This window comes from Cyprinodon tularosa, unplaced genomic scaffold (genome assembly GCF_016077235.1).
Source record: "Cyprinodon tularosa strain WSP-4 unplaced genomic scaffold, ASM1607723v1 ctg1061, whole genome shotgun sequence".
NCBI classification, from domain to species: Eukaryota; Metazoa; Chordata; class Actinopteri; order Cyprinodontiformes; family Cyprinodontidae; genus Cyprinodon; species Cyprinodon tularosa.
This window is the reverse complement of record NW_024037851.1, coordinates 181,835-205,817: the sequence shown is the minus strand read 5'-3', so window position 1 is coordinate 205,817 and position 23,983 is coordinate 181,835. Positions and strand designations below refer to the sequence as shown.

Genomic DNA, 23,983 nt, shown 5'->3' with positions numbered 1-23,983 from the left:
AGCCTTGGATTTCCCTTCTGGACTCTGTTGCTGCTCGGCGTCTGCTGCTCGCTCTCTAGGAACTCTGGGGGCGTGGCCGCCGCAACTGCGGTCAAACCTCCCTTCTGGATTCTGCTGAGTTCTCTGCGAACGGACTGAACTTTGAATCAGGTCAGTGACTTTGCTCCAAGTCGCATTCAGCTCTACATCCAGTCACTGACCTGTATTCTCCTATCCCTGCAGAGATCCGCCCTGCAGCAGACGAGCAGCCCCGCGCACCTGTTAGTGTTTAATAAACGTTTTGAACTTTCCCACTGCCTGTCTCGCCTCGAATTCTGGGTCCAATATTCTGAGATCATTACATTTTTACAGGTATGCTTAAAAAAAGATTTATATAGTAGCCCATAATATAATAGTGAAACATAAAGTCAGGAAAATGTCTCATAGAAAATGTTTTTACTTGCATTTCAACTCAAATCAATGTATTCCCTGATTTCAATGTTGAAATGGAGTATTTCATTGTATGATAACTGTAAAAAAAAATAAAGGTTTCTATTTCCTATCGCGGGTTCTTTTTGGAAAATGAAACCCCCGCGATAAAGGAGGGTTCACTGTATTTAAAATGGGAATACTCCGGATTAGCTCCGGGGGGGTTGGGCCTTTCATGCTTGTAAGGCATCATAGCGTCCTTTTCCAGATCAAACTGAAAATTTTACCAGCTAGATAATAATGATGATAAAAATAACAAAAATAGTATAACGATACGCCTATTATCAGAGTAAGATATTGAGGCTGTAGAATGATTATACCTATGGTCTAATGTAATTCCTTGGAAAGGTGGAGCGCACATCAGCTAATCTAAATAAAAGAAAGATGCCATAAAGACAAACAGTATAATAGGCTAGTATCCGTAATATATAAATAAGTTAATTAAGTTATTGTACAAATTTTACAAATCATAGGCCATCAAGTGATTAAAAAAAGAGAAAAACATTTAAGGCAACAATAAAAAACCTGGCCAGAGCTGGGACCGAACCCTCAATCTTTTGAACTGCAGACCATTCACCCTAACCTCTACGCTAAACCTGGGGAACATTAATCTGCTCAGCTCGCAACACCTGACACACCTTCCAGTCTGCTCATTCACCTATCTAATCCTGACTCCTGGGACACCGAAATGGACTCAGACTGCCAGCTGGTGGCTATAGTAGTCACATGTTTTTTCACGCAATTCGTGAAACACAGGGAGCGTGAGTGGAGTGTGCATTTCCAACCATCACCCACTGTAATACCGCAATTAAAGAAATCAGAACGGGCACCTTAGGGCAAATTTTTGCCCCTTCAGGAGACCTGCTTGTGACATTTCATTGGCACTAAATTGCTGTGCATTATGCCTAAGTTAGGCTGTCTTTGAACATAAGTTCTGGACCCGTTATAAATACTCTACTGTATGTATACGCCAAAAATGGAAAAAATACATAAAAAGTTCTGCGTAGGCCAGCATTTTACAAGATTCTGGGACATGAGGCATACGCTGACTAAATCATTAAGGTGTCACAGGGGCTTTAGATCTGCTTATGACAGATACATAAGCAGATGTTTTGGAAATTTTTTTATTTAAAAGTACTACCAATTTACTAACCTAAAAATGACACACCTCTCGAATTACCCACAACATAACGGCTTTTGGGGTTCCATCAAAGATGGGGCTCAGAAAGGCCATAAGAAGCGTGAGAAACTCATGCTTCGGGCCACCTGTCTCCAACCCTTTCTCCAAACAGCCAGCATCATCGTTGACTTTGATGAACCCGTCGTTCTTGTTGGAGTATGTGCTCCGCTGAAAGTCCTGAAAACAGCTCCATCCCACACATCAGTCTGACATATATTGAAGCGTGTGACTTTCTTGTGGTCAATATCCATGGCCAGCTCTGCAATAATATGTAGTTGCACATTTGTTTCTCCAGATGTTCTTCTGGGGACATGTCCTGCTCTTTGTCTTCTGTAAAATCTTCAATCTCATCATCATCAATTACAATGGCCTCAAAGAGATTGGCGTAGTCATGCACACATTAGAGATGGGGGGGAAAAAAAGCATCAAGATGTACTTCCAACTTTCATTCACAAAACATTCAAATTATGTCAGAAGTTATATACAACATCCAAAGTAAATACATCTACAATAGATGTATCAGTTTCACTTTACCATATGGTGAGACCACACACACCCTTTTTCTTTCAGGAGCTCTGTAGATTGAGACATTGTCTGGTGTGTGGATTGTTGCCGTCATTGAAATCTATAGCCTGAAAACAGTGAAAACACAGGAGTAAGATTCTGCCACTCTTGGCTGTGTTGCTGGGCTTGTGTTCAGAGTTAAAATATGCAAATATGCATATCCAATTCAGCAAAAACTCCAAGGTCTTCCATTTGCAGTACGAGAAGCTGTGTCAGAGGGACTGGAACTGCTCTCGAAAGAGGGCATTAGGAAGAACATTGATGCTTCTCCCTGGATTTCTCCTATTGTGGTCCCAACAAGAAAAGTTAAGGGAACCTAATAAGGCCATTGTTACTGACAATGGCCCTTTATCCCACATGAATGAGCTTTTAAGTGAGCTCAGGGGTGTCTGTGTTTTATCCACCATAGATCTGGCATCTGCATACCACCCACTATTTCTACATTCAATTTAGTTAATTTTTATAGTGCCAATTCACAACACATCATCTCAAGGCACTTTGTAGTTCACCAGAACTTACAGTCAAATTGATTCAAAGTTTTTTATCTAAGGAAAACCAGTTGATTGCATCGGCTCATTGACTCTAAGGCAATCTCTTACATTAAGCATGCTTGCAGCGACAGTGGAGAAAAAATAAACGTCATGGGGAACCAGGCTCAGTGTGAGCGGCCATCTGCCGAGGCCGACTAGGGTTCAAGGAGACAAAAGCAGACATACAGAAAGAAGCAGAGATACAAAAGGCAACTGCAAAAGGTGGCCCTGTCCAGGAAACACACAGTGAGGCAGACGAGGTCCGAGCCAGCTGCCATGGCAGAGGATGAAGAGAGCACATCCAGCCACAGTCAGAGAAACAGGACTACACTGAAAAACAGGCAGATCTCCAATATTTATAATCAAAGGTGTTGGTGGCAACACAGCCAATATTTCTCTCCAGGGTGGTGTCACAGCCAAACAGGAACAGACGAGGCACAGCTACTATGAGAAAAAGCAAAGAGAACATAACATTAGAGATTGAACTAACAGGTTCTGCAGAGTGGGAGAACAGAGATAGAATGAAGCAGAATGATGAAAAAGGTGTCCCTATGCCTTCCAGAAGTCTAAGCCTATAGCAGCATAACTAGAGAGATAGCTCAGGATAACCTGAGCCACTCTAATTATAAGCTTTATCAAAAAGAAAAAAGTGTTAAAACTACCCTTTAGCACATTGTACACTGTGCTATTTGTGGGGCGATTTTCCAGTCCTACGAGAATCTTCGATCAGGCTGACTATCAGCCTCTCATGACCACCTCCCAATCAGGAATCGTGAGGTCGGGAGAAAATCAAACATGATAGTATTAGTATATTAGTATAGTATAGTATAGTATAGTATTAGTATTAGTGTTGCGCCAATGCCATTTTTCGGCTCCGATACCTATACCCGATACCTGGCTGTGCAGTATCGATCGATACCGATACCATAATAATGTAAAATAATTGCCATCATGGCTTTGTCAAGCTGCTGCCTACCTTTGTGAAGCAGGAAAAACTCTAATACAAAGTGAATCCAGTAGAACTTTTTAATAAAAAGTTTTTATTGCCTACCAGGAGTGGGTGACAATAGTTGAATAAACTTATGGCTCTCAAAATGGTATCTGTGCCCTATTTTTTGGTACTCGCTGATACCGATACCACCATTTTAGGGCAGTATCGGGGCCCCGTCCGATACTGGTATCGGTGCAACACTAATTAGTATCATTAGTATAAAAGAAGCCTTCATCTCAGAAGTTACAGAAATAATAGTTTCTTTAAAACCCTCAAAGGCTAAAGATACATTTAGGCTGAGAAGCCATTTCCTTCAGCTTCACAAAGAGGCACTTACTAGGCCAATTGCTCCTCATGATAAATCGGTCCATTAATCAACAGATTAATAGTGCCATCATCATGCAAAATAGACAAAGTTAATCTAGTGTTTAAGACAGGAGACAGTTCTTTGATTTGAAATGTGCTTTTGACACAATCAACCTTAATTTTCTGCTGGCTAAGTTTACCCACTTTAATTTCTCCAAAATTGCTCTTTGCTGGATGAAATCATAGCTGTGCGACAGAAAACAAGCAGTTCAAACAGATAATTCACAGTCCACCTTCCTCACTCGTTCTGCTGGAGTTCCACAGGTATCAATACTGGGACCAATTCTACACAGCCTTTATGTTTAAAGGGGGAGAAGTAAAATGGAGGAAAGAAATAAATGATGTTATGGTACTGCTGAACGAGTTATGAGTAAACACCCTTAAGAGTTAATTGTCTACTTGAGCTTCTACCTCATCCTAGGTTACAAACATAACACTGCCATTTTTTTCACATAATTTCAAATGAATGTTTTTTCTTATGTGGTCATACATTATTTGAAGTGCATTAATATGCCCTGCAGCAAAACATCACAGCACAAAATATAGTTATTCACTGGAGCATTTGGTGACCACATAAGCAAGCATCCACAGAACAATCATTTGATCAACAATAGTCCACAACTAAGGCTATGATCACACAGCAGGCCTTGATGCTCAATTCTGCTTTTTTTCGAAATCCGATTTATTTCCAAATATATATGCGACTTCTATTTGATCTCTGTGTGAACTGCAGTCATACAGCGCAAGTTTCCCGCATGCGCAGTAGAGGACGCAATGACGTCACAGGCCAGCGTGCTATTTGTTTACGGAAGTAAACATGGATTTTAGTGGTGGCGTGCAGCTAGCGGTCTTTTCCAACAATAAAAACACAATCTTTTCAAGATGGTTAAACATAAATATTGCTCTCCGCAACATCATCTGCAATGGTTGTTTTATTTCCTGCCGCTTCTACGTAACAAGACGCATGATAGTAACCTTTCTCGGGTATTAATGATTAATCCGACCTGGCCGTTCACACACAGGTCACTTTTGAAAAGATCACATTTCTATCGGATTCAGGATCACATAGTCAAGTGACCTGGGTCGGATTGGAAAAAATTGGATCTGTGGTGTTCAGACTGCGATGAAAAGATCAGATCCAGGTCGCATATGGGCAAAAAAATCTGATTTGGGTCACTTCATGCTGCAGTGTGAATGTAGCCTAATAGGCCTATAGGCTTGGATCCACGGCGCCCTCTGGTGGGCAAAGTCCCGGATCCTGACAAGATCACCATGTCACCAGGTGACTATGAACCAATTCAAGCACTGAGTAAAATGCTTAGAAGAAATCAATGCCTAGATGTGCCATAATTTTCTTCAACTGAATAAAAACAAAACTTAAGTAATAATCTTTGGAGCAATAGAGGAGAGATCTAAAGTTAGCACACAGCTTCAGTCGCTTCAGCTAATAAAAGTATCAGGCCAGAAATCTAGGTGTAGTGCTGGATTCAGACTTGAACCTCCAAAAGCATTTAAGGACAATTACAAGGTCGGCTTTCTATCACCTGAAGAACATTTCCAGGATTAAAGGAATAATGTCTCAGCATGATCTAAAAAAACTAATCCATGTGTGTATTTTTAGTCAAATTGATTACTGCAACAGTGTTTTCACAGATCTGCCTACAAAGTGGATCAGACAGCTGCAGCTAATCCATAATGCTGCTGCCCGTGTCCTCACTAAGACTAAGAAAGTAGAGGACATCACTCCAGTTCTAAAGTCCTTACACTGGCTCCCTGTATCTCAGAGAATAGACTTTAAAATACCTCTGTTAGTCTATAAATCTCTGAATGGCTTAGCACCTAAATACATCACAGACTTGCTATCAGTGTATCAACCCTCCAGACCACTCAGGTCTTCTGGCTCCAGCCTGCTCTGCATACCTAGAACCAGAACTAAACAGCATTTAGTTCCTATGCTCCACTAATCTGGAACAAACTTCCAGAAAACTGTAAAAATGGAGAAAGCCTGAAGTCCTTTAAATTAAGACTAAAAACACATTTGTTTAGGATTGCCTTTGACTGTTCTAGTTAAACAGTTCAACTAAAACCTCATTAGTTCAACTTTTTCATTTTCTTCAATCCAACTATTTTCAATGTTCTTTTTTGTTTCTGCATTTTTTATTTTATTTTTTTTTCTACTTGCTTTGATTCTGTTTTATTTTACTATATTTAATCATGTAAAGCACTTTGCATTGTCTTCGTACTGAATTGTACTATACAAATACATTTGCTATGCCTTGCCTTACTTTCCTTCTCAGTACTAGCATCACCATGAAAATCTGTTTCAAGTTCCAGACTTTTACACCACTGATGACAGATTTTATTATGCATAGATATTAAGTTGTCAAAATAGATGAGAAAAAAATCATCAATTATTCAGTTCAGTTATTGACAGATATTTGTCTTTGGCAGGTCATTATCAAGTATTTGTCACAGCTCAGAACAGAGGACCCAGTATTCAAGGCAGACAGACAGATTCCTCAAAAAGCGTAGACGCCAGGATGTGTAAGTCAGGAACCTGTGCAAAAGGAAATCTCAGGTTAGAGATCACATTAATCTGATGAGGATGATTACGTACACGTGAGTCACTAACCTGGTCTTAAAGTTCAGTTCCGTGCCCAAAGGAAGAGGTGGATTCCAGCGGGATGGCTACCAACACCACGTGGCGAATACTGCCCAGAGAGTTCCAGATGCTGAAGCCTTGAAGACTGCAGAATTGGCAGGATATCAGATCCAAGTAGATGAAGGAAGGCAGGACAGTCCAGAGGGCGAAGCCAAAGCTGGTGTCAAAGAGGTTCACAGGATTTCGAGCCAGAAGATCAGAGATCTGAAGAGGTACCGAAGGGAAATCCAGGTCGATGTCAAGAAGCAGATCCAGGTTTGGTCAAGAGTCAGAATCCAACAGAAGTCCAAAGGCAGGGAAACAGATCAGAATGAGAACAGGCGGGCTAAGAGGTCCAAAGGCAGAGTTGGTCAAGATCAGGAAATCAGAGCACAATCAGGTATGCTAGAGCACTCTCACCAAAGGTTTGAATAATCTGGCACTGATGACTGAAAGCAGGAGGGTGAAACAGAGACCGAAGCAGGTGACACTTACTATTTACATTATGCCATTTGGCTTAATGTAAATGGTAAGGAAGGTAAATGGCTAGCTCCGCTAACCATTTAACTGCCTAGCGGGGCAGGTATGAATGAATGTATGAACAATCAAGCCAGTCATCAGCACCAAGATCATGACAGTATTCGCTCATAATAACATTAACACATTTGAAACAAAGCATTAAAACACACGGAAGCACAAATAAAGGATAGTGAATGTCAAAAGTATATTCTAAAAACTATTAAAAAAGCAGTTTCGCTTTTAAAGTGATAAATTGTTTTGTGTAGAAGCTTTGGGAGAAGGTTAGGAGCTCTGCTACAAATGTAGGTGGAGAGCAGTTTGAGTTGTAGATGAAAAACATGCATTTTCATAAAGAAATATTTCAGCCCAGTGAGCTACTCAGGCATCAAGGGAACCTTGAACAAAAGTTGATTTAACTCTGTATGTACCGGTTGTCAGTCAATTTCCAGCGGTTGAATCAGCATTCATCATGTGTTTGATATTTGAGCAACATCTTGAACTGAAAATAAAACCTTTATCTCAGTGTTAGATGCAAACCTGTTTAATATTTCTGCCGTAAAACGCAACAAGATGGCAAAAAGCTGATTGCATGGGACAGAAACTCCTGCGCAGAAACAAAATAGAACATCTCTCTGATTTTCAAAATAATAATTTGCTATTTAAAAAGTTTTCTGTGATAACCTGCCCTTATTTCAAAAGTCACCACAATGTTTCTTTAAAAGCCTCAGAATGCACCGTTTTTATTTAGAACTGTTAAAGCCTCCTACATTATTATTTATTTATTATATATTTTGGCATACATTTGGATATTTGGTCTTGTGCATTTAATATTTATACTTCAACTTATTTATAGGTACACTATATTGCCAAAAGTATTTGCTCACCTGCCTTGACTCACATATGAGCTTAAGTGACATCCCGTTCCTAATCCATAGGGTTCAATATGACGTCGGTCCACCCTTTGCAGCTAGAACAGCTTCAACTCTTCTGGGAAGGCTGTCCACAAGGTTTAGGAGTGTGTTTATGGGAATTTTTGACCATTCTTCCAGAAGCGCATTTGTGAGGTCGCACACTGATGTTGGACGAGAAGGCCTGGCTCTCAGTCTCCGCTCTAATTCATCCCAAAGGTGTTCTATCGGGTTGAGGTCAGGACTCTGTGCAGGCCAGTCAAGTTCATCCACACCAGACTCTGTCATCCATGTCTTTATGGACCTTGCTTTGTGCACTGGTGCACAGTCATGTTGGAAGAGGAAGGGGCCAGCTCCAAACTGTTCCCACAAAGTTGGGAGCATGGAATTGTCCAAAATGTCTTGGTATGCTGAAGCATTCAGAGTTCCTTTCATTGGAACTAAGGGGCCAAGCCCAGCTCCTGAAAAACAACCTCACACCATAATCCCCCCTCCACCAAACTTTACACTTGGCACAATGCAGTCAGACAAGTACCGTTCTCCTGGCAACCGCCAAACCCAGACCCGTCCATCAGATTGCCAGATGGAGAAGCGCGATTCGTCACTCCAGAGAACGCGTCTCCACTGCTCTAGAGTCCAGTGGCGGCGTGCTTTACACCACCGCATCCGACGCTTTGCATTGCACTTGGTGATGTATGGCTTGGATGCAGCTGCTCGACCATGGAAACCCATTCCATGAAGCTCTCTGCGCACTGTTCTTGAGCTAATCTGAAGGCCACATGAAGTTTGGAGGTCTGTAGTGATTGACTCTGCAGAAAGTTGGCGACCTCTTCGCACTATGCGCTTCAGCATCCGCTGACCCCGCTCCGTCAGTTTACGTGGCCTACCACTTCGTGGCTGAGTTGCTGTCGTTCCCAAACACTTCCATTTTCTTATAATACAGCTGACAGTTGACTGTGGAATATTTAGGAGCGAGGAAATTTCACGACTGGATTTGTTGCACAGGTGGCATCCTATCACAGTTCCACGCTGGAATTCACTGAGCTCCTGAGAGCGACCCATTCTTTCACAAATGTTTGTAAAAACAGTCTGCATGCCTAGGTGCTTGAATTTATACACCTGTGGCCATGGAAGTGATTGGAACACCTGATTCCAATAATTTGGATGGGTGAGCAAATACTTTTGGCAATATAGTGTATTTTTAACAATTTCACACTTTGACACAGGGCTGCTCTGAAACCCAAAAAACTATTTTCATTTCATGTTAACGTGTTGAAATGACTAATAAAACTACTTGAAACATGGTGTTGAAATGGCATATTTTTTCCATATCAGAACAAAGACGACATAAAAATCAAGTATAGAAGTTATAATTTCTGAAATCCATACTTACATTGAAGGTGATAGCTGAAATGCAGCCTTTAATACTATCTTGAAAGCTATTGGCTTTGATCAAAATAGGATAAGTCCCACACATTTTTATCTTCATAATTTAGACTTTTGCTGATTTACGGCATTTAATGTGAAGAAATAACAATATTTCCACACAACCCTTTCCTCTGTGACCACTTTTTAATAACTTTCAGAATTACTTTGACAATGTTCTCCTCCCACAAATGAAGGTTTCACTTTAGCAGATCATTATCAGATAATGCAGTTGTAAATTCTAAAGAATCTGTTTCTCTTTCTCATTCCTCTGTACAGTGCTGCAGAGGGCAAAAGTTTAGTTTATTCCCTTTCACTGTTATGATTAGCGCTGATGACTGCCTGATTGCTTTTTCATTCTTCTGCCTTGCTCTGCCCAGTTTCTCATTACCGCCAATCATATCCACCTTTTCCAGCTTCAACCTAAACTGCTTTCTCCCATTCATAAGTGTCAGATTATTTTTAAGCCTTTGGGGTGAGTGTTTTCTAGACAGTAACTGATTGTGTTCTGATTAACCGATCCTGAACCATGTTAGTTGTAGACATCTGAGCATGCCTGTCTCTGTTCTGAACTGTTAGGATGACTTGTCTTCAGACACCTGCTGGATTCTTCTTGTGGACTGAATCTTGATCTGCCTCCTGACTTTGACCTGGATTATCCTGCCTTCCTTTGTCTGTATGGATCTGACCTCCTGCCAGTTCGTAGCGTCTACTGCGTCTTGTCAGCCAACAGGCCGGAATCAACCTCGGGCACGGAGTGAACTGTAAAACCAGTTTGGTAACACGCGTTCGTAATCATCCGCTGTCAAATTATGGTGGGTACTTACCTGTGTTTCTCTACTGTAGAGATTCCTGCCTTAGACGCCCTAGTCGCTGCTACTGCAGATCCGCAGATCCAGTAAATAAATCCCTTTTGAATAATTCCATTGTTTGTCTTGCCTTAAATACTGTACTGTTCTGAGACGTGACATTCACAGGTTGATGATTTTGTTAATGGGGTTGCTAGTTCTCTGCCTACTGCCTTAGACAACATAGCCCCTTTGAAAAAGAAAAACTTTGAAAATAGAAACCTGGCTCCCTGGTTTAATGCAGAGGTTCAAACTCAGAAGCAAAATGCAAGGAAACTGCAGAGAAAATGGTGCTATACATGCAAATGGGAATCCTACCGAGTCTGGAAAAAATAGTTTACTGCTGTATAGAATGATCCTTCATGAAACAGTATATTTCTCCTAATTAATAGAGGAGAATAAGAATAGTCCTATATATATTTGAAATACATTTGCCAAACTCACCCAGAGCCATAGCTCTGTCAAACCATCCATCCCACCTGCTCTTAGCAGTAAGGATTTTATGGGATTGTTTATAAATAGGATTAACTCTATTAAAAATAAGATCATTAAAACCCCTCTAACTATGAGTCATTTAGGTCTACAATTTGAGGCAGCATCTGAGGTAGCCATAAAATCCGAACCAGTTTTAGACTGCTTTAATCCAGCTGAACTTTGAGAGTTGGCAAAACTATTATCTTCGTCTAAGCCTTCAACTTAAATGTTAGAGTTCCAGCCAGGTTATTTAAGGAAGTATTCCCTTAAATAACCCACCCTCTTCCTCCATTTTAGATGTGATTAATCTATCCCTGTTACAGAGATTTGTACCTCAGGCATGTAGTGATGGTGACATGAAGCCTCGTGAGGAATGAAACTGTTTGGGCAAATTGCTTTAATGATCCCCACAGTTCATCAAGCTTAATGTGAACATGTCACCACCTACTGGTGGAGAGCATAACTACAATTAGCAATATAAACTGATTTTTTTACAATGGTTTTTCGTGTTTGTTTTTTTTAAGATCCTTTATTGTTCATGACTGGTGTGTACAATAAAATCTTTTGTTTTTGTTTTTTTTAGCATAAAATGTCTTAGAAGAGAACAATCTTTTAAAGTAAAATTTTTCTGTCATTGTAGTGACATAAGCTCAAGCATACAGTGTTTGTGCAAACCGGACAATGATGAGCAAAATGAAGGATGTTAGTCATTTTTATTTTAAAAAAATTGCTTTTCCAAAGTTTTTAGTATTAATCTGGTTGGAAGTCAGGTGTTCAATCAATCTTTTGGTTAGACCAACCAATCTAATTTGGCAGTGTATTTACTCAATCTATATTGGTAAAAGAGCAAACCAATACAAATTGCTCATTTTGGTCAAAATACTGGTTAAGTACTACAGCAACTTTCAAAAGCTTATAACAACTCTCTCTGATCTGGTTGAATTGTCTCTGTAAAGTCCCTTGAGATGACATGTGTTTAGAATTAGTGCTATATAAATAAACTGAATTGAATCGAAATGTCTAGCAGGGTTGACAGAAGATCAGAAATTCAAAATCTAGACTATTCAAAGGTAGTAATGTTGAAGTAATGTTGCTTTTGCTTCTTAAGACTCTGAAAATGGCCAGATTTAAATAATGGAATTAAAAACATTTTATGGTATGACATGCCGCTGAACCCACCTAGAAGTGACCGACTAGAAGTGACCGACTCCTGACCTCAGGCCATGTGTACTGCCCTGTCAGTGAGAGAGTCTCAGGAATGAAACCAGGCATTGATGCCTTCTAGGGGTGGAACGGTTCACAAAATCCACGGTTCGGTTCGATTCACGGTTTCTGGTCACGGTTTTCGGTTCGATTCGATACATGTTGATTGTTACACCGAAATCCCATAAAAATGTATCAAATTAATGAAAAAATCCCCCCAAAAATAATGGATTGTAATTATTTTAAATGATTCACAGAAACCCTGGATCATTTCCGTATGTTTTGCTGCTTTGAATTTAATCATCTGGCGCATGCTCTCTACCATCTCCAAGGGACTCAGAGGGGAGCAGACGAAGCCACAGTGGGGGCTGTAGGCTTTGCTTTGAGCAGCCGGTCTGGAGCGCAGCGGGGGTTGCTGACGCAGTATGAGGGATTTCGGGGTTAGCGTGACATGTTGCTGTTAGCATAAACAAAACGTGTTGCACAATGCTTGCACACTGTTGCACTTTTATCCACAACTTTCTTTCCGCTGTCATCGTAGGTTACTCTAAATGCAAAGCGCTCCCATACAGCAGACCTATAAAGTGCTGCTGGCGCGTCTTCCAACTCCAGTATTTCCCACTCGCCAGTCCGACACAATTCTCCACAACAACTGATTTTTTTCCCCTGCTACACCCGGCTAAGCTGCTTCGCTTCTTCTTCTTCTTGTTTACTACTGGCGGTTGACTTTGGTCGCAGCACTGCCACCTTCTGCTCTGGAGTGTAATCTCTTCCTCTATGAGAAAAAGGAGCAGCGCATGAACCAAACAAAACACACGCGAACCGAACCGAGACAGTCGAACCGAGCGATTCTGACGGTTTTCATAAATCTTCCCATCCCTAATGCATTCATTACTCAAGTCACTGACAGCAAGAAGAATTTGACGTGTCTGTAAAGGCATGCTAGAAAATGACACACCTTTAAAATTACACTGCTCAAGTTTAACCCTAATGGAAGGAAGGAGGAAATCTTTCTTCTCAAATAATTGCATGAGGGCGAGGGTAACGTTTGTCAGAATGCAGACAAACACCGTGAGCTGTGAAGTGATCTTATTTAGATGGGTGAGTCACAACTAATTATTTCAAACCAGATGGCATGTTTTGCATATAAGCAATTAAATTGTTCCAGGAAATGAACATTAAGCCAACTGTAAAGCACATATAATCTGTTTTTTTTTTATTTTCGTTGCAGCAGGATCTGGCCAGGTTACTATGAATTATGCTGTGGATCAGAGGGTGCTTTAGAATGAAAGAAATGTAATATTGTTGGGCTAAGTGAAGGCCAAGATCCCATTCCAAATAAGATATAACCATATAAGTTAACTCAAAATTTGTTTACTTGAAAATTTAAGCTTGATTAACCCAAAACCACATTATCCGAGATAACCTTTTATTAAGTGGCAGCTCTTCTTTTTTATTTAACTTTAAATAATTCACTTCACAAGCTCAAAATATTTTACCTACTACACTTTAGAGTTTTTAGTTTTATGTTTTTAAATGTTTTCATGTGCAAAGCATTTAAAATTTATTAGCTGCTGTTTCTTTGAACCCAACTATTAACACAAAGACACTATGATATAAATAAGCCAGAATTGCAATTTTATCCTGTTGGAATTAGAAGCAACGGCAAGATGCTTTCAGTATAATGATTATTTCCTCATGCAAAGCATTTCCTTTTACATTTTTCCCATACTATAACTTCCTACCCAGCAACATTAAATCCAACAGAAACTTCACAAATGGTGTTGCAACGCCAGCCACACCCTTGGCAAAAAAGTCAGCTGATGGTATCTTCTTGTTAGATTTTGCACAAGTACTTCCTTATTACAGTTAAACTGTTCTTTTCTAAGGTTTGTAAGCTGTTGGTCTGTAGAATATGTTACACTAACTCAATACATTTTAGTAAACAAAAACTTGTCTAGTCTAATTAATTACTTTTAAATCTCGGCTTAAAGTGGGGTGAACTGAAACTGACTGTACCTATACAGCAGGTGAAATAAGTATTTAACACATAATTTTTCTCAGTAAATATAAATACTGCTCAAAAAACACATCAGATCTCAATGGGGAGGGGGAAATCATGCCGTTTATTTATACTGATATGGACTGGGTGATTTGTTAGGAACAAAAGGATGCCACATCATTTGATGGAAATGACAATTATCAACCTACAGAGGGCTAAATTCAAAGACACCCCAAAATATACAGTGAAAAAAAATATGTGGCAGGCAAGTCTATTTTGCTGAAATTTCAGGCAGCAACACAAAATTGTATTCAGTAATTTGTATGGCCCCCACGTTCGTGTATGCATGCTTGGATAGAAACATGCCCAGAGGTGTTCTATTGGATTTAGGTGAGGCGAGCGTAGGGGGCAATCAATGGTATCAGTTCCTTCATCCTCCAGGAACTGCATGCATACTCTCACCACATGAGGCCGGGCATTGTTGTGCACCAAGAGGAGCTCAGGATGGAACAATGGGTGCAAGAATTTCATCCCAATACCTAATGGCAGTCAGGGTGCCGTTTTCTAGCCTGTAGAGGTCTGTGCGTCCCTCAATGGATATGCCTCCCCAGACCATCACTGAGCCACCACCAAACCGGTCATGCTGAACGATGTTACCAGCAGCATAGCATTCTCCACAGCTTCTCCAGACCCTTTCCTGTCTGTCACATGTGCTCAGGGTGAACCTGCTCTCATCTGTGAAAAGCACAGAGTGCCAATGGCGGACTTGCCAATGCCGGTGTTCTGTGGCAAATGCCGATCGAGCTCCACAGTGCCCGTCAGTGAGCACAGGGCCTACTAGAGGACGTTGGGCCCTCAGGTCACCCTCGTGAAGTCTGTTTTTGATTGTTTGGTCAGAGAAATTCACACCAGTGGCCTGCTTGAGGACATTTTGTAGGGCTCTGGCAGTCCTCCTGCTCCTCCTAGCACAAAGGAGCAGATACCAGTCCTGCAGATGGGTTGTAGACCTTCTAGGGCCCTGTCCAGCTCTCCTGGAGTAACTGCCTGTCAACTGGAATCTCCTCCATGCTCTTGAGATTGTGCTGGGAGACACTGCAAACCTTCTGGCAAAGGCACGTATTGATGTGCCATCCTGGAGGATTTGGACTGCCTGTGCAACTGTAGGGTCCAAGTAGCGCCTCATGGTAACAGTAGTGACAGTGACCCTAGCCAAATGCAAAACTGATGAAAAAGAGTCAGAAAAGATGAAGAGGGAAAAAATTGTCTGTGGCCTCCACCTTTAATTCCTGTTTTGATGGTCGTCTCGTTGTTGCCCCTCTAGTGCACCTTTTGTTAATTTTATTAACACCAAAGCAGCTGAAACTGATTAACAACTCCCTCTGCAACTTACCTGACCAAATCAATATCCCAGAAGTTTAATTAACTTGATGCTATACTCTGATTACAAGTGTTCCTTTAATTTTTTTGTATTGTGTATTTCTAGAGGTGCTATTGACATGACATTTTCACCAGATGTCGGTAACAATGTATCCAATGCATATATACAAAGAAATCAAGCCACGAATGTCCAGAAATAAAATTATTTGTAATAAAGTGACAAGATACAGGGAAAAAAATATTGAACACTTACTGAAATTTAGTCAATACTCAATAGCAAATTTTAAATGAACTTTAACATGCTTTTTCTTCAGCAATGGAGTTTTGCATGGTGAGCGTACATACAGGCCATGGCTGTATTACTTGTACCTGCTAATTCCAAGTCTTTCTGCAGCTCCCCACAAGGGGTCTTTGGCTTTTGGACAACTATTCTGATAATTCTCCCTTTCTTTACCAATTCAATATCTAAAAGTGTGATCATGATTTGTAGGAGTAAGGAAGATAAATCTACTGAGTTTCCAGATTTTTTGCTGTCAAATACTGTGCTGGGTGTTACAAACAAAACCAAGTATCTTGGGCACATCCTCACAGAAAACCTGTCAGACGATGATGATATTTGCAGACAATGTAGATTGTTGTATGCTCAAGCTAATACCCTTGCACGTAAATTCGGTTCATGTACTGATAAAGTCAAAGTGGAACTGTTTAAAGCATAAAGCATATTGTACCTCTCTGTACACTGCTCACCTGTGGACTACCTATAGAAAAGTCAACCTGCAAAGGCTGCGGGTGGCCTATAATGATGCTATGCGGTTACTTTTGAAATGTCCAAGATGGACCAGTGCAAGTGAGATGTTTGTCACAGCAAGAGTTAATACCCTACAAGCTGTTCTACGAAAGTTAATGTATAAGTTTATTTGTAGGTTAAATGCATCTGAAAACGATATTATTTTGTCACTTACTGATACCACACGTAGTGCAATCCGATATCAGTCTAAGCTGTCGAGACACTGGTATTCCGTCTTAAAGATCCTATTTAATCGATAATGGTACTTGTATTGTGTTTTTATCATTAACTATTTTTATTTTATTTTTATGTATGTATTTATTGGACCATGAGTCCGGAAAAAAGTTTATCTAATATTTGTTCCATGTGATATTTCCCATTATTACACATAACTTAATTTCTGCACATCTATGGTTTTATTTCTTTGTACATGTGGATTGCATGGCTTATTACCAACATTTGGTAAAAATTTCATGTCAATAGGACTCTAAAAATATATTGACTGAGAAAAACGGTGGCGTGTTAGATATTTATTTCACCCGTTGTATGGAACCCCCAAAAACAACTTACTGGTATAGGTGTGGAGCCGGGAAATACGGTGACCCAGAGGTATCAGGTCAAATATTAAGGCCACAACACAAAAACAAAATTCACACCTGAAATACAAAAGCCCCAAAGGAAGTCACACAACCTGCAACAGAAGTAACAGTGTTTGTAATAAAGGATCCAGAGACATGAGGCAAAGGACCACAGTTCAGATCTAAATCCAGGTCGGCCACATCGAGGACTAAGGTCTCCATACATGGGTTGTGCACGCTAACCACTGCACCACTGAAGCATGCCCAGTTAAATTTTTTTCTGGGGTTAACAATAAAACATTATTATGATATGCTATGACGTATATATTTTGCAGAACACAGCCACACTCATGTTGAGAATTTTTTTGTTTTATTTATTACTAAATAAATTATTTTTTATTTATCAGTTGCTTGTGTCTTTGTGGCTTCTATTTCTGTTATGGCTTTTGTTTTCTTTTTTTTTGTGTTGGGGCTTTTGTTTTTCACTGACACCTCTGGGCCACCATAGGAAAATTTCCCTCAGACCAATGTTATTGACTGACAGATAGCTAGTAGGGTAAAACCAGCTAAGTAGTAAAAACCAACTACTTTAGTAGAAATTTTGTAGAATGAGTAGAAATTAAATGGCTTTTTTAATACTAAATGTATTTCCTGGGTTCCCCTCAACTTTTCACGAATCAGAGTAAAAAAGACTGATGATTATTTTTCATTTATGTGAAAAAAGAACTCATTGAAGGCCAACACACAAAACAGATAGAAAGAGACATGATTTACATGAACTTAGTGCTCTACCTTATCAGGTGCAGGGATCCGATAAGGCTGTACAATGTACTTGCTTCTAGTTTATATGTAATTACTATAATAAGTCTTTAAATGTTTAAATATGTCTCACTTGCTCAAAGTTAATGAGGAAGTTTTCCAAGGTTCATAGAAATAGTCTAATGTAAACCCCATGATTCTAGAATATCCTTAAGTTGATCGTCTCTTGATTTGAGTGAGTATATTAGGGCTGGGCGATAATTCAATAAAGATATATATCGATCGATAGACGTGTGGCGCAAGAGAAAAAAAAGAGAGTCGATAAAAGTTCGATAAAAAAACGCAGTTCTCATTGTAGCATAGCAGGAAGGTTTATGCTAGTCACTACTTCCTCCTAACCAATTGCAATCGCGGACCCAGGCACGCCGTCACAAAGCGCCGCCCTCTCAAACCACAACACAGAGCACATGAAGATGTCGCAGCAAGGAGAGGCGGAGGAAATTGTTCCAAAGCAGGGTTTTTGTAGTTTGGCAGTATTTCGGTCATGGCAAGTCGGACAAAAAACAAACCACCAAAAAACAAACCACAGTCATCTGTAAAATGTGTAGGGAACCGGTGAAAACAAAGTCTGATAACACAACCAACTTTTTTTTTTTTTATCATCTCAGCCGCTCACACCCGCAGGAGAACGAGCTGTGTAGGCCCCGGCGCGGCTCTCCTCCGAGGAATCTTCTGGAATTTCGGGAAAATATTTATATATATATATATATATATATATATATATATATATATATATATATATATATATATATATATATATATATATATATATATATATATATATATATATATATATATATATTCAGTTCTAGGCAGTTTCCCACGTAGTTCTAACAGTTGAGAGAAAAATGCTGAGGGGCCAGCAACTTCAAAGTAATAACTCAGGTTAAAGCAGGAAACTAAGCTGAACCATAACAAGGTGCCAGCAGCACCTCTAGAAGAATAGGGGTGAGAAAAAATACCCCATAGAAATGCTAGACTAAAGGGTGAGTTGATTTTTGTTTGGGTTTTTGTTCTTGTTGAGTGGAGTTTACATGGTAGCCTAGTCCTACAATCTTTTAATTACCACAAGCTGGTGGTGTACTATTCCCACCCAAATAGGGTATTCTATTTATGTATTTGTTATATTTATTTTGGTCACTTTTCTGGTCAATTTAGTTTATTCTTTGTCAGTATTTAATATCATAACTCAGGTCTCTTAAGTTATTTTTCTTTAAAACAATTGTTATGGTTAAAAAAATTGGTTAAATAAATATTTAATTGGAAGTCTGTGTTTGTGTTCTTTACTAAAATTAAATCATTTAGCAATATCATAAAAAGTCCAGGCAGAGCTGCACATAAAATATGGTTTCAAATCTTTTCAATAATTATTGATATCGATCAATATGCATTTTTTTTTTATCGATAAGCTTTTTATCGCCCAGCCCTAGAGTATATACAACAATTTGCAGATGAACTAAGATTTACATTTGAAATATGAAAAACAACTCTATTATCTTGTTTCAAGTGCATAGTATTAAATAATATTATTTTAAGTTTAAAAACTTCATAAAATTTGTGTTTAGAAATTGTGATAATTTGGCCTTATGTTTGGCATTATGGTTGCTTTTATAGTAAATGTTTAAAGTAGTTGGGAAGCGGCTGTTCCAACGGATGCAGTTCCAAATTCCCCCGAGTGGTGCCCAACTTTACATGAGTAATTGTGGTCAATGTGACCGGTCAATTATCAAGGGGGCGGGAATGTTGTGGTGGAAGGTTCGCAAGCTTTTTGGTTATGGCCGATGTCTCGGGAGCATCTTGCTACCCAGTTAGCAACATAGTGCTAGTAGGTTCCCAATGGGAAATTACATTAGGACCTAGTAACACTTAGCAACGGCACTGTCAAGGAATGGACAGCTGAAACATGGAAGAGGAGGAGAGTTTAGTGTCCGAGGTCATGGATAAGTCTCCTCCGTCATACATTTTTTATTTAGAGGAGGAAAGCGGGGTCGAAGTTGTTGTGAAAGAGGACGCCAGAGCAGCAGAAACTTGGTTTGGTGTAGAGGGCTTACAGCCGTACATGTTTGAGCTCTGGCCTCGCAACGCTGCCAGTGCTGTTAGCTCTACGCCTGCCAAAGACATAGACGTCAATCCCTGTGAACACTGGGATAAAACTCAATGGTAAAGAAAATAATGATTCTTATTTCTTATTTAGACCGTTGAGTATATTAGCTGCAACATATGAATCAAGATGCTATGACCGAAAACATCTGATTGACATATGGCTGTTGATATATGATTGGCTGAATTTAGGTGTACAAGCTGACATATAACTAACTGGACTGCATAAAATAACAAAGAAAAAAAAAAGATTTTAAGACAGGAATTTTTTTAAAATAGAAATTCTCTAACTTTTGTGACAGTATGGTCTGATCAAAAGTACATTTATGTACATGTTTAAGCCGGAATGTTTTGAATGACTTCCCTACAACTTTAGCAGACGAAAGGTAACATGAATTGTGTAGTTGTCATTGAAGGAAATAAGTCAAATACAGGTCATGATGACATTATTTGACTTGTCTTTTTTAGCTGTTAAAACATCAAATCAATAATTACAACTATGAGATGCTTTAAATTTAGTCAAACAGTTGCATTTTCAACCATTCCCTGGTGCTTGGTAGATGCCATTGAAGATGTTATGCTATAAACTAACCAGTTGTTGAAGGAAGGTATCAGTGATGGGCAGTAGCGCCGCTACATGTAGCGAAGCTATTAGTTTAACTACATGTTCCAGTAGCTTGGCCGTAGCGTCGCTGCTTTATTTATCAAGTAACTTTCCTGTAGTGACGTTATTGCTTTGATCAAATAGCGACGTAGCGTCCAAAAACGCTACAAAATCCAGGACATAACTAAGAAATGAAACCAGGTTTTCTATTTTGAAACAACAATCAGCCACAAAACTACTGTCAATAGCAGTTTCAGCTGATGCTCTTATAAGTGGCGTAGTAGCACAGGCACACTTAGTAGGGTTAAACAAGCGCACCCTTTCCAAGGCTGTCGTTCTATTGGCTGGAAAGGTTGCTAGGCGACGATCCAACCGGTCTTTGTCAGCCACGTGACTGACACGCCCCCTAGCGCCATTTTTGTGGTGAGCGGAAGAAAAACAAAACAGCAGAAAACAAGAGGAGAGCGCTGCAAGCCAGCAGCGAGGATTATCAGTTAAATGGAAAAGAACAAGAAAACTGAACGGATACCCTACCCACACAAACTTTCTAAAGCTGCTAGGGAACGATATTATATATTATTATTACAGTGACAAGGCAGATGTTGTGGGCAGTTGCACAGATCGCTGCAGTTATTAGAGTAGTTTGTGCTGCTCATCAGACTGAACGGAAAAACTTGTCAGAATTTTTGCACATTGATAAGTTGCACACTGTATTTGCTGTTCACTTTACCCAGGCCTGTTTTCACTGGGATCTGCAGTCTTCTTCACAGATATCACCTGTTAGGTCATATCTCTACGGAAGACCACAGTGAAAACAAGTCCAGGGAAAATGAAAATCGTCTAATTTAATCTAAAGAGCAATCTGCTATATACGAGGGAGGAAGACAAAGTAAAACATTTGAAGCTTTGCACTGTTCTGCATTATTTATGTATTTGAGATTTTGTATTGCATTTTCATAAATTCTCTGCTTGATTGAAAAGATAATAACAACGCTTGTTTCAAATTTCAAACTCCACTCTTTATTGTACACACATTTTTACAACTTCAGAAACATTGTTAATATTTGAAGTGATGGTGAAACTTATATTTGTTTTGCTGTTATTTTTCAAAAGTAACTTTAAAAAAAGCAAAATTCTATTTGTGTGAAAAGAAGAATAAAAAAAGAAGAAGAAAGTTGAAACAGTACTTGATCTGGCATTCATTTATTAGCTGGTTTCTCTGTGAAAATTTCAAAACAGTCACTAATCACTGTGACTCTATGTCCAAAGGCCTCCACAAACGGATGAGGCATAATTTTGTGCAAGGTGTCTCTATCTGGCCACACAATTGCACGCTTTAGATTTGCATATAAAAATGACACCATTTCATTGAATGTTCTGTACACTGTCTTTGGTGAAACACAGAAGAGATAAGCAAGGTGTTGTGAGGGCAGATCCAATCTCAGACGCATGAAGGTTAACAGAAGCATTTGAAATGGACTGAGAATTTTATTTTGAGCAGACATGAGAGGCAGCATAAAATTAAACAAAGCCATAAAGGTCACCAAGTTTGGTAGACCCGTATAGTACTGGACTTTTTCATTAGTGTCTCCAAAGAAGCAATCAGAGATCCGCAGCTCATCAAGTTCACGCCGCAGCTCTCTGTTTTCTTCCAAAAGATGGTTCATCTCTGCACACCTGAGCACACACAGGTTACATTCTGTCTGTCCTTCCTGACGACCACCTTCTGTGTCATCCTTGGTGTTTGGCCGGCCAACGTTTTCAGCAGCCTTCTGCGTGTCAGTCTGTTGCTGGTTAGGGTTCTCTGTCGCCTCATGTGTTACTTCATCCTGTTGCTCAAGGATTTCATCAGCCCGATGGAGCCCCGTTTCAGTTGCTTGCAGGGCATTCTTTTTCAGCTGTTCCCGATAACCACGTCTTAAAGAGCGGTCTGTGTCTGTTGGTTTGATGTCAGTGTGGCCCAGATGCAGGGATGGAGCCCAGTCTGGGTCAGTCTCCATCATCTCATATGCGGGTTGACCTGCAAAGTAGATGAAAGGTTGAGTGTTTTACACATCTATTCAAAACACTATATAAAGCACCTAAATAACAGAGCCCATTAGATTAGATGTGTAATAAATTAAGATAACCTTATGTGTCCCACAGTGGGGAAATTTGCTATACCGAAACAGCACAAGTACATCGGACTAGTAAGGCCAGAGGTAAATAAATAAACTGAAAAGCTTACAGACGAACAAAGGATTATAATATACTTAAGTAGATTGCACAGGATAAATAAATACAGTGAGTTGGCTGACGAGTGGGTATGTACAGTGTTTTTATATGTACAGTGTATTTACATATATTTATTCATTTAAAAAAAAATTGTATTGCAGATTGTGTAAATGATTATATACAGAGAATGCATTATTTATTCAATTTTAGCGGTCTAAAAAAGAAATAAACAAAACAAACATCACTTTCCGCTTCTCTTCCACAGCATGTTTCAGTAGGTTTACATGAACTCCTGCAACTTTATAAGCAAACCATTTCAGCGTGTTGATTTCTATTAGTGTATATTTATAAGGACTTACCTTTTTGAAAATGCCGAGAGCAAACACGAGCATGAGGAGATATTTTATGAAACGTGATGTCTTTCCTTCTTACAGCAGCGACCCATGCAGCCCGACGCCTCTTTGTTAAGTCCTCTGTCTGCGGTCCGTATTTTTTTTTTCCAAGTGGGGAATACGAAAAACCGTAAGGCCCCATCTGCTGTTTTCTGTCTAGAATTACTGTTGCATCCTTTGACGCAGCACCAGTGTCCCATTATTTCCAACGGAAGCAACTAGAACACCTCTACTCTCTGTTAGTTTTCTGTTGTTAGTTGCTGCTGTCTCTTCACCACAGAAATGGCGCTAACTACCCTAAATGCATTGCGCTTTTGCGGAAGTGACGCACACTGTCAAAGACCGACTGCAATCTGAGAGAGAGCAAAAAAAGCAGAGCCTACGGATTTGCGAGCGTATCTGAGACTCGAGCAGAGCGCGGTTTGTGCGCGAAGAGAAGGAGGCAAGCGAGAGGAGAAAATATATGTGCAAGAAGCATTAAATCTGAGAGAAGAAACAAAGATTTGAGAGAGAAGAGAATATATTTGAGAGAGAGCGCATGTTTTAAGTGTGAGCATTATAGGTTTTGAGTGCAAGAAGATGAAATTATTTTCTCAAATTGAAATGATGTGCTCTTGCATTATGGCAGGATAATTCTCCCATATGTGCCACTAAGATACTCTAATTAGAGAGCATTACTGAAACTTCGATATTGTAATTTGATTACCCTAGTTTACCTGACAGGATAATTACATAAATCTGTTTTTAGGCTTTGCACAGATAAGATTTTTTATTTATGCAGGAACAGCTCTACCGTATATAAAATAAATAAATAAATGCACAATAAATAAATAAATAAGCATTCAATTAATTGCCCCCAAAAATACAATGAATAAATATGTACTGTATTTTCACAACCATAAGGCACGCCGTACTAAAAGGCGCAGTCTCAGTTTTGTGTGCCATTTCTGTATTTAACACACACATAAGGCGCACCGGACTATAGGGCGCGTT

General features: G+C 39.6%; 1 protein-coding gene across 1 annotated transcript; it reads right to left on the bottom strand.

Annotated features, from left to right (window-relative positions):
* Positions 1 to 6,737: 6,737 nt before the first annotated feature.
* LOC119785158 lies at positions 6,738 to 23,198 on the bottom strand. Its single transcript, XM_038287607.1, has 3 exons — positions 22,958 to 23,198; positions 21,929 to 22,404; positions 6,738 to 6,965 (listed from the first exon to the last, which is right to left on the bottom strand). The coding sequence occupies exons 1-3, from the start codon at positions 23,130 to 23,132 to the stop codon at positions 6,738 to 6,740; spliced, it is 879 nt and encodes a 292-aa protein (XP_038143535.1). The 5' UTR covers positions 23,133 to 23,198.
* Between the last annotated feature and the right edge of the window lie 785 nt (positions 23,199 to 23,983).